Source organism: Leopardus geoffroyi, chromosome D3 (genome assembly GCF_018350155.1).
Source record: "Leopardus geoffroyi isolate Oge1 chromosome D3, O.geoffroyi_Oge1_pat1.0, whole genome shotgun sequence".
Classification (NCBI taxonomy): domain Eukaryota; kingdom Metazoa; phylum Chordata; class Mammalia; order Carnivora; family Felidae; genus Leopardus; species Leopardus geoffroyi.
Window position 1 is genome coordinate 9,536,626 of NC_059339.1, and position 15,017 is coordinate 9,551,642.

Sequence of the window (15,017 nt, forward strand, 5' to 3'; positions counted from 1 at the left end):
ATGGGGTGCCTGGGTGGCTCAGTCAGTTAAGCATCTAACTCTGGATCTCAGCTCAGGTTATGATCTCACAGTTTGTGGGTTTGAGCCCCACACTGGTCTCTGTGCTGACAGTTCAGAGCCTGGGAGCCTACTTCAAATTCTGTGTGTGTGTCTCTCTCTGCCCCCCACCCCCACCCCACTTGTGCACGCGCCCTCTCTCTCTCTCTCTCTCAAAAACAAATACGTAAACATTTAAAAATAAATAAGTAAAATTGCCAATCCATGACTGAAATAAAGAATTAATTTAACTGGACTATTGATATAAATAGCTCCATTCCCTCACCACTGTCACCTGAAGTTACTTTTTACAACCTTGTATGTGAAGTTCTGCACCGGGGCTGAGGGACAATTCCTTTAGGTAGCAAATCAAACGCGGTAACAGTAGGAAGACAGGGAGCCGTGTTTTTCTCTGTTGGTCATAAGCTGTTCCTCCAATCTTAATTATTGCTGCCTCTCCTTTCCCCTCCCCCATTTTTAGTCAAAGACCTCCGTACCTGTGGGCTCCTTTTTCTCCCTGCTGACCAGTGAGCAAGTGGCGAAGCAGTTCCCAGTGATGACCGAGGCCATAACTCAAATTCGGGCAAAAGGCCTTCGGACTGCAGTCTTGAGCAATAATTTTTATCTTCCCAATGGGAAAAGCTTTTTGCCCCTGGACCGGAAACAGTTTGATGTGGTAAGCTTGGAGTAATCCAAAACTATAGAAACAGTCTCTATCCTTGCTTTAGGATGCATCATTAAACACTGCCTTGTAGCAGGTCTTGAGTGAATGGGTTTCCTTAGTCAGTCTAACTTGACTAAATTAGATTTAGACCTAACGGGATGAAAGAGGACTTCTAAAACATCTCTGAGCTCTCAGCAAGGTCCAGCGTTTATGGTCTTTGATAACTGGTTGAAACCTCAGCTTTAGAGACTGTTTCATATTCTGGGTTTGAACCTTATTCGTCACATAACTCACAAACTTCCATCAGCCCTCACATCTAAAGGGACCTTTGACCTTATCTCTTCAAAGACCAACCATGTTGGGGTGTCTAGGTGGCTCAGTCAGCAGAGTGTACAACTCTTGATCCCAGGATCGTGAGTTTGAGTCCCAGATTGGGTGTAGAGAAAACTTAAGTAAATATTTTTTAAAAAGAAAAAAAAAAAGACCAGTGATGTTGCCCTTTATTTCTGTGGCATTAATCCTGAGACCAGTGCTATCCAATAAAACTTACTGCAGTAATGGAAATGTCCAATATGGTTGTTTCTAGTCACATATGGCTATTAAGCCCTTGAAATGTGGCTGGTGTCACTAACAACTGAATTTTATTTCATTTTTATTAGTTTAAATGTAAATAATCACATATGGCTGGTGGTTACTATATTGGATAGCCCAGTGCTAGACCATCAAACTGCCCTGAGAACATACTGAGTGAAAGATGGTCTTCTGTGCCAGGAGGTTACTCCTATAAACGATTCCCCATTTCCCCAAGAGAGAAATAGATTATCATCCTGGGACAGATATGAATTATTCGTAGCTGACTTGCTTAAACTTCAGTTAGAAAGTAGATTCTTACTGAGCAGTTACTGCGCGCTGGCCACTGACTACACGTGAAGGGATACTGTGGCAAATATGACAGATACGATCCTTGCCCCGCAGAGTACGCACCTGCTACATTTCAGGTGCTCACTCACCACGTGCGGCAAGTGGCTACTATACTGGACAGCATATACAGCGTTTCCATCATTCTGAAAAGTTCTGTTGGATAGTGCTATTTTAGAACATAAAATCTAGTAAACTTGACAGGTGGAAATTCAGAGGGCAAATGTTGGAAATGAACCTCTCAGCCTAGTGCTGTTTTCACCTCCCACGTTCTCCTTCCTTCTTATAGAAAGCCTGTCAGAGATAGAGTCCTGTCCCCTCTGTACACCTTGTCTAGCTCCCCACCTGCTTTGATTGTTGTTTTCCCCGTGGGACACAAACAGCGCTCTTCCAAGCCCCCTCCCCTCCAAGTGCTCCGGGACTTCAGCCAGATTCAATCCTGTCTCTGCAGCTTGCTAGCCAGGTGATCACAGGCGGTGGCTTTGCTTCCTTGAACCTTAGTTTCTTCCTCTGTAATTCGGGAATAGCAATTTCTTTGTTGTAGGGTCGCTGCGTGCATCCCACAGAATTATGCATGCAAAGCTCTCTGCATGGTCCTGGCATATGGTCAGTATTCAGTACGTTTTGGTTATTTTCAGAGTGCAGTGCAGCTATAGGAATGATATCTTCATCTAGACAAATTAAATTGTCCAGGCTCACGTTCAGCCCTTCAAATGAAGCTACAATTTAAAAGACCTATGAGTTTCTTTAAAAAAAAAAAAAAAAAAATGGACTTGTTTATTCAGACTTCACAGGCATTTTGGCATATGCTCTCCAGGAGTTTTCTGATGGGTTTTCATATTTTGGGCTGCAGAAGACTTGGAGTTTTAAAAACATTTCATCAAGGGCAAGGGTTTAGATTTTTGTTCTCTAAAGCACACGCGCACACACATACATAGATGTTTTGATAGAATAAAGATAGTGTAAGCAATCTGTGATCTCTGTCAACATTAGAGGCTGAACTCTTAAACCAGTATTATAGGAATCTGTCTCGGCTTCAAAATGTTTTTCCATCTAATTTTTTTCAATTAAAAATATTTTTACATTTTTTTTATTGTAAAAACCCACATAACATAAAAGTTACCATCATAACCATGTTTAAAGTGTTCAGTTCAGTAGCGTTAAGTATATTCACATTGTTAAGAACTACATCTCCAGGACTTTTTCAACTTGCAAAATAGAACAGAAAGAGAAGGCCAGGGATCTTATCAAACTTAAATCTGGAGAATTTTTTCACTTCCCCAATACAGTGACCCTCAACATAGTCCCTCAGGAGAGATGCCTGCTTGTGAGAACTTGGCTCACTGGGCTCACCACCCCCTCTGTCTGTCTCAGCCAGCACAGCTGTGTTGTTCTCCCGCAGTGTGGACACTGGTCTGTGTCTGAAACACCCAGCTTCTCTCGTACCCACTACTGATGTTTTCTTTACACGGAGCTTGTCTTTTTTAGTTCATTCGGCTCCTTAAGAGACAGGGAAGATTAAATAGAGTGGTCCAATTTATTTAGGATATTTATTTTCCTAAAAGGGCAGTTCTCACCCAACCCTGAATAATGCAAATGTAGAGTAGAGGGAGGGGTTTGTCCTTGGTTTTGGAGAGCCTGAGTCCTTCCTGGAGTGAGCATGGATTGAGTTCTATTCTCAGGGCAGACCAGAGGGTGTCAGTTATAAGCTTCTGTGGCTGTTTTAGGCCCACTTTATAGGAGATTAAGCCCTGGGGACAGTGTAAGAGGACCTGCAGGTTGATGGATCAGAGGTTGCCTGGCACTGGGTCCGGTTTTGCAAGGTTTCATCTGGACCCTCTGAAGCATACCCACCCCCCACCCCCCACCCCCACTGCATTTCCAGACCAGATACACAGTGGAAGTGAGGTTGTCAGGACACAGGAAGCTCTCTGCGTGAAAGGAACAGTACTTTGCCATGGACAGTCTCTTTGGGGTCTGTTCTCCCATGGGATTTATATAAGTTGAGGATGGCTGTTTTGCTTTTTAATTTCTGAAATACAGACATTAAGGTCATGTGCCTTTTGTAGTTAGTAAACAGTGCCGCCTTCTTTTTTTTAAAACAAAATTTTTAATGTTTATTTTTGAGAGAGGGAGAGAGAGAGCACGAGCTGGGGATGGGCAGAGAGGGAGACAGAGGATCCAAAGTAGGATCTGCACCGACAGCAGAGAGCCCGATGTGGGGCTCAAACCCACGAACCAACCATGAGATCATGACTTGAGCCGAAGTCGGGCACTCAACTGACTGAGCCACCCAGGTGCCCCTCCCTTCTTTCTGAAAAAATGGCGAAGTAGAAATCTACAGCTCTTCTGTGTAGCCACAATATTTAACATTAGCAAAATGCTAACATCATTTTGGAACCACTCAACTTTCATTTAATGTTCTCAACAACCGCTAAGATAGGTAAGATAGCTATTAGCATCCCCACTTTGCCGATGATGACACTGAGGCCCATTGTGGCTTCGCTGTGTGCGCAAGGTCACTGTTTCTGAACCAGAACTTTGGTTTTCTGAGCTTGCCCCCAGCTAGTAATCCAGTATTACCATATCTCCAACTTTAAAAAGCAACATCATTTTATATCATAACACTCTGAAGTTACTTATTATAACAAATCTCAACGGTCTTCCTATTATTCTTTTAAAAAATATGCCAGTATGCATGTGGGAGCACCACCTTTTAGGGACACTCATCTCTCATCCCCGTCCCTCGCTCAGGTCGTGGAGTCCTGCCTAGAAGGTGTCTGTAAGCCAGACCCCAGGATATACAAGCTGTGCTTGGAGCGGCTTGGCCTGCCACCTTCTGAGTCCATCTTTCTTGATGATCTTGGACCGAATCTAAAAGCGGCTGCCAGCCTTGGCATTCACACCATAAAGGTAATGATCACTATTTTTTGAACCCCTGCTGTGTTCTAGGCACTAGCATAAGCATTTCTAAGCTTGTCCTGTTAACAATCATAGTTGTGTTTAGTGGTTTTCCCCCATGTTGCTATGGTCTTCTTTTTTATTAATTTTAGGATATTTACATGACGAGCCACTCTATTTTTGAAAGGAAGTAAGACAAACACTAAGAAGGCAGTTTGAGAAAAGAATTGTGCAAGGAGGTGAATGGCAGGCTTAAGACATTTGGGATGGCAGCTAGGCTGTCCCTGTGACACCGTTCTGGGTAGGGAGCCGGCAGCTACCAGCCACACGGACCGCCCAGGTCATGGCTGTGAAGCACAAGAAGCCACCTGAGAGGACGTCTCTGTCCAGCTTCCTGTGTTTGGGTTTCCATTATGAAGCTGATGGGCCATAGGGACAGGGTTGATGCTGCAGCACAGTATCATGCCCTCCTGGCATGAAGGAGCATCGTGGACTCTTAACTGGCACTCTTGCCAGCCAATAAGAAAGTTTAGTATGGTTAAGAATTAAATGGGAAGAGCAAAGTCTTTATACAGCTTCCTCATTAGCTGAATATCTTGGCCTCCAAAGTCCTTGCTCAGAAACGTGACTTCTTGGATATTTTCCTCTAAAAAACTGCCCTTTTAGAGAACAGACAGGAGGCCAGGTCAGGATTGACTGGTGGTACATGTTCAGTCTTCTCTTTGAAACCAGGTTGATGACCCAGAAACTGCAGTAAAGGAATTAGAAACCCGTTTGGGTTTTACGTTGAGAATGGTTGTTCCAAACACTTGCCCCATGAGAAAGACAATGGACATTCCACGAGGTTCCTTGGAGAAGTACCTCAAAGACTTACTGGGGACCCAAAGCACAGGTATTTAAATTTCTGCTTTTTGCCAACTCTTTCAAGGCTAGGCCTTCAGTCTGGTTCTCACTTTCAAACCCTAGTGGAATATGCTGGAGACAGAGGCTGTGTGGTGAGGAAAACAGCCATGGAGCTCAGTGGATCTGAGTGCAGCTTTCAGTTTTGCTTGGGGAAAAGCATGAACCCCAAAAGTACACTCACCCTCTCTTCCACCCGAGAGCGTGGTGTGGCAGGGATCGCCTGGGATCTGGAGACTGTGTACGCGCCCAGGGGTGTTTGAGTGTGTCTAAATGTTTTGAGATGACAGCCCGTTTTGTGGAGGTGACTTAAGAAGCTGCATAAATTTACAGTGTGACAAGTTGTCTCCATCTCTTCAAAGGCCCCTCTTTGATTCTTTATATTCCTCTCTCAGAAAAATAGGTGCCTCGGGGGCCTTGGAAGACATTTCCACCTGGTGATAAGGTTTTGCCTCACCCATTTAATCCTTGAAGACTTTTTGCGTGGAGCTCCACTTATGTTTTCCAGAGATTGGATTGTTCTTAGGGCCTCTGCAAAGCTGAGGGGCCCCTTCTGAGCAGGCCAGCTCCAGCTAACTCAGGCAAATGCCAGTTTCTTGCTCTTCTGACCATGTGAAACGAATCTGTGTCCAGAGTTCAGTCTTGTTATGAAGCTGAAGGTTAATTAGGATGTTCCTGAGTGGGAGCCACGGATTTGAGCCCCCTGGGGTGGGAGAGAGCATCTCAGGGAAGCACTTCAGCTCAAGCTACAGGCCTCCGCGGAAGCTCCTCCCAGCCGTCACGCCAGTCTCGGGCGTGGTTTGGCCGAGTGTGGACTGAGGGATGCACAAGGGCGCTTTTCATCCTCAGGCTTAAAGCATTCCATTTTAGCATGGTGGGTTGCCATGACCGTGCTTGTGGTTGATAAACAGAACTGAAAAGCTTTTCTTTGTGGAGCGGGAGTTGGCAAGAAGGACAAAACTGGACACCTGCACAAAGTGAAGATGATTGTGGTATAAATGGAGTGGCCTTTGCCACACTGTAGTGGACCTGGGCTGGCACAGTAGGCCTGGGGCTCCATCACTTCTGGTGCCCAAGTCGGAGGTGCATCCCTAATCAGAATGTCCTGCATCCCAAATGCGGTACTTGTTAGAGAGCGGGAATGCCCAGCTCTGTCCTTCCGAACTACTGTCGTTATCTTTGTTTTCAACCTTGCAGGCCCATTGGAACTCCTTCAGTTTGATCATGGGCAGTCAAATCCAACCTACTACATCAGGCTAGCTAACCACCAGCTGGTTCTGCGGAAGAAGCCCCCGGGGACACTCCTTCCATCCTCCCAGGCAGTGGAGAGGGAGTTCAGGTAACTTCTCAAAGCTAGGGTGTGCTCCCCTCCATCCTCCGCAGCTCAGCCCTGAGCTGACAAGTCAGCTCTCCATCAGACTGCCTTGAGACATTTAATGTATGTATGCATGTATGAATTTCCAAAATTATCTCAGATAAGAACATGTAACCTAATTTTATTCAGAAGTTTGTTTTCTCTTTTCTGTACTTAAACCTGTAGGAAACTAGACTTTTTTGTTACCTCTGGTGGAAAAAGCATTATTGGAATACTCATTAGTCTCACCTTTTAGTCTTAAAGACTAAGACCTTTAGTCTTATAAACAGTGTATCAGTGGGGCTGAGGCCAAAACAAGCATGGCATTGAGTTGGTAGTTGTTGAAATTGGCTACATGGGGGTTTGTTTTATGAATCTCTACTCATAGATGTCTGAAATTTTCCATAATAAAATATGTAAAATAATAATGGGTTGCATTACAGCCCATCCCAAATAACATAGTTTCTTTTGAAAATAGGAAAATTTAAACATAGCAGGTTGAAAAAAAAACCTAGCTCCAAATTCTTTGAAACTGAGATGAAAATTCTGGATGGTCTCCAGAGTGGGGCTTACTTTCCTGGAAGCCTTTCTCTTCCTCTGCTTCCTTCTTCCTTCCAGCCCATTATGTTCTGTAGAAGGAATGTTGCAGAGTAGTAAGGAAAATGTGACTTTGGCTCTTGGTCCCTTCTTGTTCTCACTGTTTACTGTTTCTTCTTTGGACTTTTTAGTTCCTAGAATCTGACTTCTCCAAGTATTGCAGGCAATGGGGACTGAGAATTACGAAGCTTTAGGGGTCTTCAGAGGAGAAAACCTGTAGCTATTTCTGAACATTTATATATGTACCCGCATAGTAGCAGGTTTGTATTTAGAGGAAAGAAACCCTAAAAGTGTGAAACCCCCACTGTATTCTCATGCATCCTGCTTGTGAACTCTGACCATTCCCAGGGGTACTGAGGAGTTCTGGAGGGCTGTGGTGACATTCCAAAAATCCAGGAATGCAGAGAATTTCCATTTTAGTAAAGGAATAAAATGGGCATTTGAAGATGAAATGTAATATAGTATCTGCTTATAAAATGCTAAATGTGGGGGGGGGCGCCTGGGTGGCTCAGTTGGTTAAGTGTCCGACTTTGGCTCAGGTCATAATCTTGTGGTTCACGAGTTCGAGCCCCGTGTCGGGCTCTGTGCTGACAGGTCGGAGCGTGGAGCCTGCTTCAGATTCTATGTCTCCCTCTCTTTCTGACCCTCCCCCCATTCATGCTCTCTCTCTGTCTCAAAAATAAATAAATGTTAAAAAAAAGTGCTAAATGTAGGGGCATCTGGGTGACTTAGTCAGTTAAGCATCTGACTTCGGCTCAGGTCATGATCTCATAGTTTGTGAGTTCAAGCCCTGTGTTGGGCTCTGTGCTGACAGCTCAGGGCCTGGAGCCTGCTTCAGATTCTGTGTGTGTGTGTGTGTGTCTCTCTCTCTTTCTCTCTCTGCCCCTCCCCTGCTCACACTCTGTCTTTCTCTCAAAAATAAATAAACATTAAAATTCCAAAGGTAAATCTGAACAACTTTGGGAATTTTGGAAAACAACATGATACAATTTATTAAAAACCTCATTGTAGTCACACTTTGAGATCTAATAATTCTAGTTAGAGGAATGTCTCTTTAAAAAATAATTCTAAATAGGGAAAACAGCTTTATGCAGTAATATGGTCACCACAATGTTGTTTTAATAAAAAATTGCAAACACCCAAAAGGTACAATAATCAGGAGATGATTAAACCTTGGTCTATCTACTTGTTGCCATAACAACAATAATAGTAATAGCTGACATTTACTGAGCATTTAGTATGTGCCAGGCACTGCAATAAATGTTTTGGATGTATTGTTAACCCAAAGCATTCTCACAACAACTCACGATATGTTACTATTATGATCCCCATTTTATAGGTGAGAGAAGCAAGGATTAAAGAGGTTAAGCGGTATCTCCAGGGACACACAACTAGCTGTGAGTGACGGAGTTGGGCATCATACCTGGGAGGCAGTAGGATTTCACAGCCCAGCTTTAATGATTGTGCTATTAGTGTAGCCAATAATATGCCTGACACAAAAATGCCATGATAAAATTTTAACGTGATAAAAACAGATAGAAACCACATATAGTTCTATCCTGTTTTTTTGTTTTGTTTTTTAAAGATTTTATTTTTAAGTAATCTTTACACCCAACCTGGGGCTCAAACCCACAACCCCAAGATCAAGAGTCACACACTGTACCAGCTGAGCCAGCCAGGCACCGCCTATTTTTTTTTTTTTTTAAAGACTTGTGCACTGAAACAAAAATATTAGAAAAGAACACAACATTATTTACTGGACTAAATAATGTTTCTGTTCCTCAACTGTAAGCAACAGAAACCCATCTAGACTGACTTAAGTCTTCATTTTTAAAAAAGGAAGAGGAGTAAAATTTATTGACGTCACAATTTAAATCTTTCAGGCATAACCAGATCCAAGGGCCCATATAACGTCACCAGGACTCACTCATTTTCTCTCTCTCTTCATCTCTCCACTCTTCTTTCCTCTGTAACCTCAGTGAATGTTCCAGCATACCTCCTGAGATTTGACTCGTTGGCCCAATGTGTTGTCTGGGGTCAGGAGGATGCAGTATTCAGATTGGCCAAATCTGGGTCTTGTGCCCATCCTTGGAACCAGGGTTTGCATCAGTCCCACCCAGACCATGTGGACTGATGGTGGGGGAGAGCTGTTTCCTAAAGGAAAGCCCAGGTATGTTATCAGAACTTGAAGCAAGGAAAGGACACCAGGCAGGCAAAAAGCAGGAGCCAGTTACTGGTGATAAGACTGAGTAATTACTGGGGCGCCTGGGTGGCTCAGTTGGTTGAGCGACCGACTTCAGCTCAGGTCATGATCTCACAGTTTGTGAGTTCGAGCCCCGCATCAGGCTCTGTGCTGACAGCTCAGAGCCTGGAGCCTACTTCAAATTCTATGTCTCCCCCTCTCTCTACCCCTCCCCTGCTCACGCTCTGTGTCTCTCTGTCTCTCAATAATAAATAAACATCAAAAAAAAATTTTTTTTTAATGAAAAAAAAAGACTGAGTAATTATTTTTCTATTTAAAACATGAAAAAATTTCTTCCGTAAGTGATTCATAGAATTTACCAGTAAACCCATCAGGGACTGGAGTTTTTAGGAAAAGTTTTTGATTATGGATTCAATTTATAAATATTGGGTTATTCGGATATTTTATTTCATCCTGTTTTAGTTTTGGTAAGTCATAATTTGCAAGGAATTTGTCCATTTGTCTAATCTATCAAATTTATTGTTCATGATATTCTTTTATTATCCTTTTAATGTAGTGATTTTCCCTCTTTTTCATGATATTGAGTGATAATTTGTTCTTTCTCTCATTAGTCTATTTAGGGATTTATCAACTGTTTTCAAAGAAGAGTGTTTCACTTTATTAAATCTTTCTGTTTTCTGTCTCATTTATTTCTGTTCTATCTTTATTCCTTTCCATCTACTTACTCTGGGCTTATTTTTTCCTTTATAGTGTAACTGATTTAAAGTCTTTTTACAAGTATTTAAAGTTATACGTTACTTTCTTTTTTTTTTTTATTTTTTATTTTTTCAACGTTTATTTATTTTTGGGACAGAGAGAGACAGAGCATGAACGGGGGAGGGGCAGAGAGAGAGGGAGACACAGAATCGGAAACAGGCTCCAGGCTCCGAGCCATCAGCCCAGAGCCTGACGCGGGGCTCGAACTCACGGACCGCGAGATCGTGACCTGGCTGAAGTCGGACGCTTAACCGACTGCGCCACCCAGGCGCCCCTATACGTTACTTTCTAAGCACTTCTGTATCTCACAAATTTTGACATGTTGTATTTTTTATTGTTATTACAGTTTAAAATATTTTCTAATTTCCCTCGTAATATCTTGTTTGACCCATGGCTTATATGAAAGTGTGTTCTTTAATTTGCAAATATTTGAGGTTTTTAAAAAAATGTTTTATTTATTTAAGTAATCTACACCTCACATGGGGCTCAAACTCACAACCCTGAGATCAAGAGCTGCATGATCTTCCGATCAAGCCGGCCAGGCACCCCTCAAATATTTGAGCTTTTTCTACATGTCATAAATTAATGATTTTTAGTTTAATACCATTGAGATCTTAGAAATACTGTTTAAGATTTCCGTTACTTAATCGTATGAACCAGCATATGATTTATCTTGGTAAACGTACTGTGTGTCCTTGAAAAGAATGTGTATCCTGCCCTTGTTGAGTATTGGGGGAATGGCCATCAGGTCAAGTCGTTGGTAGTATCACTTGGATCTTTGCTTACTGCTTTTTGTTCTAGTTCCATCAGTTACTGATAAAGGGGGTACTATAGTCTCAACTATGATTGTGGATTTGTCCGTTTCTCTCTGTAATTCTGATCGTTTTTCTTTCATTTTGAAGTCCTGTTATGAGGCATGTACACATTTATGATTGCAATATCTTCCTGATGGATTAATTCTTGTATCATCTGGAAATGTCCCTCTGCTTCTGGTAGTACTCTTTGTCTTAAAGTGTCCTTTCTCTGATATTATTTCTTTAAAAAAATTTTTTTTAACATTTATTCGTTTTCAAGAGACAGAGAGAGAGAGAATGTGAGTGGAGGAGGGTCAGAGAGACACAGAATCAGAAGTAGGCTCGGTTCTGAGCTGTTAGCACAGAGCCCGACGCAGGGCTCAAACTCACAGACCATGAGATCATGACCTGAGCTGAAGTTGGCCGCCTAACCGACTGGGCCACCCAGGTGCTCCTTTCCCTATGTTTTTATATATAAAGAATGTCTTCTGTAGACAGCATGTAGCTAGGTCTTGCTTTTCTGTGCAATACAACAATCTCTGTCTCAACTGAAATGTTTAGTCTAATCAATGTAATGTAACTATTGATATATTTGACTTAAGTCTATAATTTTGCTATTTGGTTTTTGTTTGTTCTATCTGTTGTTTGTTCTTCTTGCATACTTCGGGGTCAGTTGGATATTTTTTAGAATTCTGTTTTAATTCCTGTGTACACTAATTTAATTCAGAAAAATAATTTCAAGAAAATCTCATCAATTCAGCCAGCATTTTCATTCATTTTTCTTTATTCTGGCAGGATAATGAAAGCTCTTGCAAATGCTGGGGTGCCTGTCCCCAGAGTTCTTGACCTCTGTGAAGACTCAGGGTAATGATGAGATTTATTTATTTATTTTTAAATGTTTATTTATTTATTTGGGGGGGGAGGGGCAGAGAATGAGGGAGAGAGAGAATTCCAAGCAGGCTCTGCACTCACCGGGGCTCAATTTCACAAACCGTGAGATCATGACCTAAGCCAAAATCAAGAGCCAGATGCTTTAACCCACTGAGCCATCCAGGTGCTTCCAGATTGATTGATTGATTAATTTGTTTTAATGTTTATTTATTTTTGAGAGAGAGAGAGAGAGAGAGCAAGTGGGGCAGAGGCAGAGAGAGAGAGAGGGAGACAAAGAATCCGAAGCAGGATCCAGGCTCTGGGCTGTCAGCATAGAGCCCGATGCGGGGCTCGAAGTCACAAACTGTGAGATCATGATCTGAGCTGAAGTCAGACGCTTAACCGACTGAGCCACGCAGACGCCACTGGATTTATTTTTTATTACATATTCAAACTACAGAAGAGAAAAGCCCATCTAGTCGCTCAGATCCCAGTTTGTTAGAATGAAGACAAATAAAATGTGGATGGGAGAGAAGAAAGACTTTAGAGCATTCCCACCCCCCCTACCCCGCCCCCCCCCCGCCCCGAGAGCTCACAGATCCGTAAGTTATCCTGAAAGATGAAGAAATACTTGCTTTTGTGAGAATTGGATCCACCTAGCTTCATGTTTGTTTTTGTTAATCTTTTATTGTGGTCCTTCTAAGTTGTTTTTAAACTGCTTTGCAATAACCTTTTTGAAATTTTTTTGTCCCACCTATTTAATTATGAACATTTTGAAACATAGAAAAGTTGAAAGAAAAAGTAGCATAAAGAGTTCTCATCTAGATTAAAATGTTGCTAACATTTTGCCATATTTGCCTTCTGTATGAATATATGTATGTTTACATATGTGTATAGGTGTATGATATAAATAATTTTATATAATAGTAGTTATACACTCTAATAATTTTATACATTTTATAAATATATTTCCTTTTTCTATATATATTTTTAGCTGAATCTTTTGAAGTAAGTTGCATACCCCTCCTAAAAATAAAGACATTTTCTTTCATAATCAAAGCAGCATTATTACACTTAAGATAATTAATAATTTAATAATAAATTTAAGTTCTAGCCCATGGTCAAATCAGGATAAAGAGTTTTAATGGTAGAATTTTCAAAACAAGTTTTTAGAACAGTCAACTGATTTCTAGTAATGTCTAGCCTCCTCTCAATATGCTTTCCTACATTATCACTCTTAAACTCAATTCCATAGCTTCCCCAAGTGGACCTAATGGAAGAGGTATGCGGGCAAGGAAGTATAGACAGGGCTGTGTGTGTGGACTGGTTTGGGGATGGGGTGCTTCTAACCTGTGCTCGTGTACGAAGGAGAAAGGAAACATCCAGTACCCTGGGCCTGAACTCCTTCCTCAGTTCTTGGAATGAACACACAGGACCGTTAGAGCAATACCATGACTAACAGCCTGCCATGTTATGAGCTGGGCCACTGAAACGTCCTGTCTGTGTCCCTCCCAGGGTCATCGGTACTCCTTTCTATCTGATGGAGTACTGCCCAGGCCTCATCTACAGAGACCCCTCTCTGCCAGGCTTGGAGCCCACCCAGAGGCAGGCCATTTACACTGCCATGAACAGAGTCTTGTGCAAAATTCACAGCATGGACCTCAACGCTACGGGCCTAGAAGACTACGCGAAACACGGTGAGCACAAGGCCATTTGTCTTTCATGCTGATAGTTTCCTCATGGTGCCCCTGGTTTTAGGATTTGCATGATGTCAGGTTGTTCACGCACCTAGTGTTTGCTAAATGTGATGTGGGCTTCATAGCCTCCTGCTGGGAAATCCAGTTACATTTTAATGGAGGTGTCACTTACCTAGAATACGACATTCTATCCTTGGGTACATCCCTTCATGGACTACAGAATCTCTCTTCCCTGTAACTTTATCTTGCTAGATCATTTTAATCTTTCTTTTTTCTGATACCAGCCAGGAGTATTTAAGATACTTTTTTCTGTTTTTTACTCTTTCCCCTAAACATTCTTTTCAACAGGGATAGACTTTTAAAATGCCATTATGCCAAGGTATTTTGTTTGCAGAGTTTGTTTCTGCTTGTTTTTTTTTTTTTTTTTTTAATGTTTATTTTTGAGAGAGAGAAAGAGAGCAAGCACGAGGAAGGGGCAGAGAGAGAGGGAGACAGAGGATCCGGAGCAGGTTCCTCACTGACAACAGAGTGGGGCTTGAACTCAAGAACTGTGAGATCATGACCTGAGCTGAGGTCTGACGCTTAACCCACTGAGCCACCGAAGTGCCCTCTGCTTGTTTTTTAATGTCTGAGCATACCAGTTGCTCCTCATCCTCATTGTTATTGTCTGTTTTTGCTTTCCCTTTTTTTTTTTGTTTTTGAAGTCAGGTATATTGAAGTATAGCATTTTATGAATTTGACAGGCACACACAATTTTAAAACTACTGTCACAAATGTCTCCGTTCTTTTGCATGCACAAACTTTAGCACAAGCCAAAGAATTTCACTCTTTCTGACTTGGAAAGTACAAGAGTATTATTTGACTCTTGACCAGTATGTATTCTTGGCTGTAGTCAAAAAGAATCTCTCAGCGAAGCTGTATTTTCTTCTTTCTCTGCTTTTAGCCTAAATGTGCCTCTTTTCTGTAGGACCACATCAAAGGCTATAGTATGTGTCCAGTGTATATCAACTTCCTACCGTTTCTGCCAAAGTACCTAAAGTTCCACCTCTCCACGGGCACATGATCTGAGTCCCTACTCAGATCACTCTGAGACCCTTAGCTACAACAGAGCAGACCTGCTGACCTCCTAGCCCATACTGAGGGAGTTCTCCATCCCTTCCAAGTACAGCGGGCTCCGTATCATCCCCTGTGGGTTCCCCTCCACCTTGGTAGTCTCATTTGGAAATAAAAATGTGTTGTTTATCTGAAATTCAAATTTAAGTGGGTATTTTTTTTTAATGTTTATTTATTTATTTTGAGAGAGCACACACCTGCATGAGTGGGGGAG

General features: G+C 42.1%; 2 protein-coding genes across 3 annotated transcripts in view; one reads left to right on the plus strand and one right to left on the minus strand.

Annotated features, from left to right (window-relative positions):
• Nucleotides 1-15,017, minus strand: part of LOC123587324 (BRCA1 associated protein) — a 96,744-nt gene that overhangs the window by 40,589 nt on the left and 41,138 nt on the right. The gene's annotated exons all lie outside the window — the stretch shown is intronic.
• Nucleotides 1-15,017, plus strand: part of ACAD10 (acyl-CoA dehydrogenase family member 10) — a 42,561-nt gene that overhangs the window by 11,686 nt on the left and 15,858 nt on the right. The window contains exons 4-9 of one of the 2 annotated variants that reach the window (XM_045456986.1): nucleotides 518-712; nucleotides 4,373-4,531; nucleotides 5,252-5,411; nucleotides 6,617-6,758; nucleotides 11,919-11,987; nucleotides 13,509-13,690. In XM_045456986.1, coding sequence (XP_045312942.1) covers nucleotides 518-712; nucleotides 4,373-4,531; nucleotides 5,252-5,411; nucleotides 6,617-6,758; nucleotides 11,919-11,987; nucleotides 13,509-13,690 — 907 coding nt within the window. The remainder of the gene's footprint in view (nucleotides 1-517; nucleotides 713-4,372; nucleotides 4,532-5,251; nucleotides 5,412-6,616; nucleotides 6,759-11,918; nucleotides 11,988-13,508; nucleotides 13,691-15,017) is intronic. The other variant, XM_045456987.1, reaches the window with a different exon arrangement.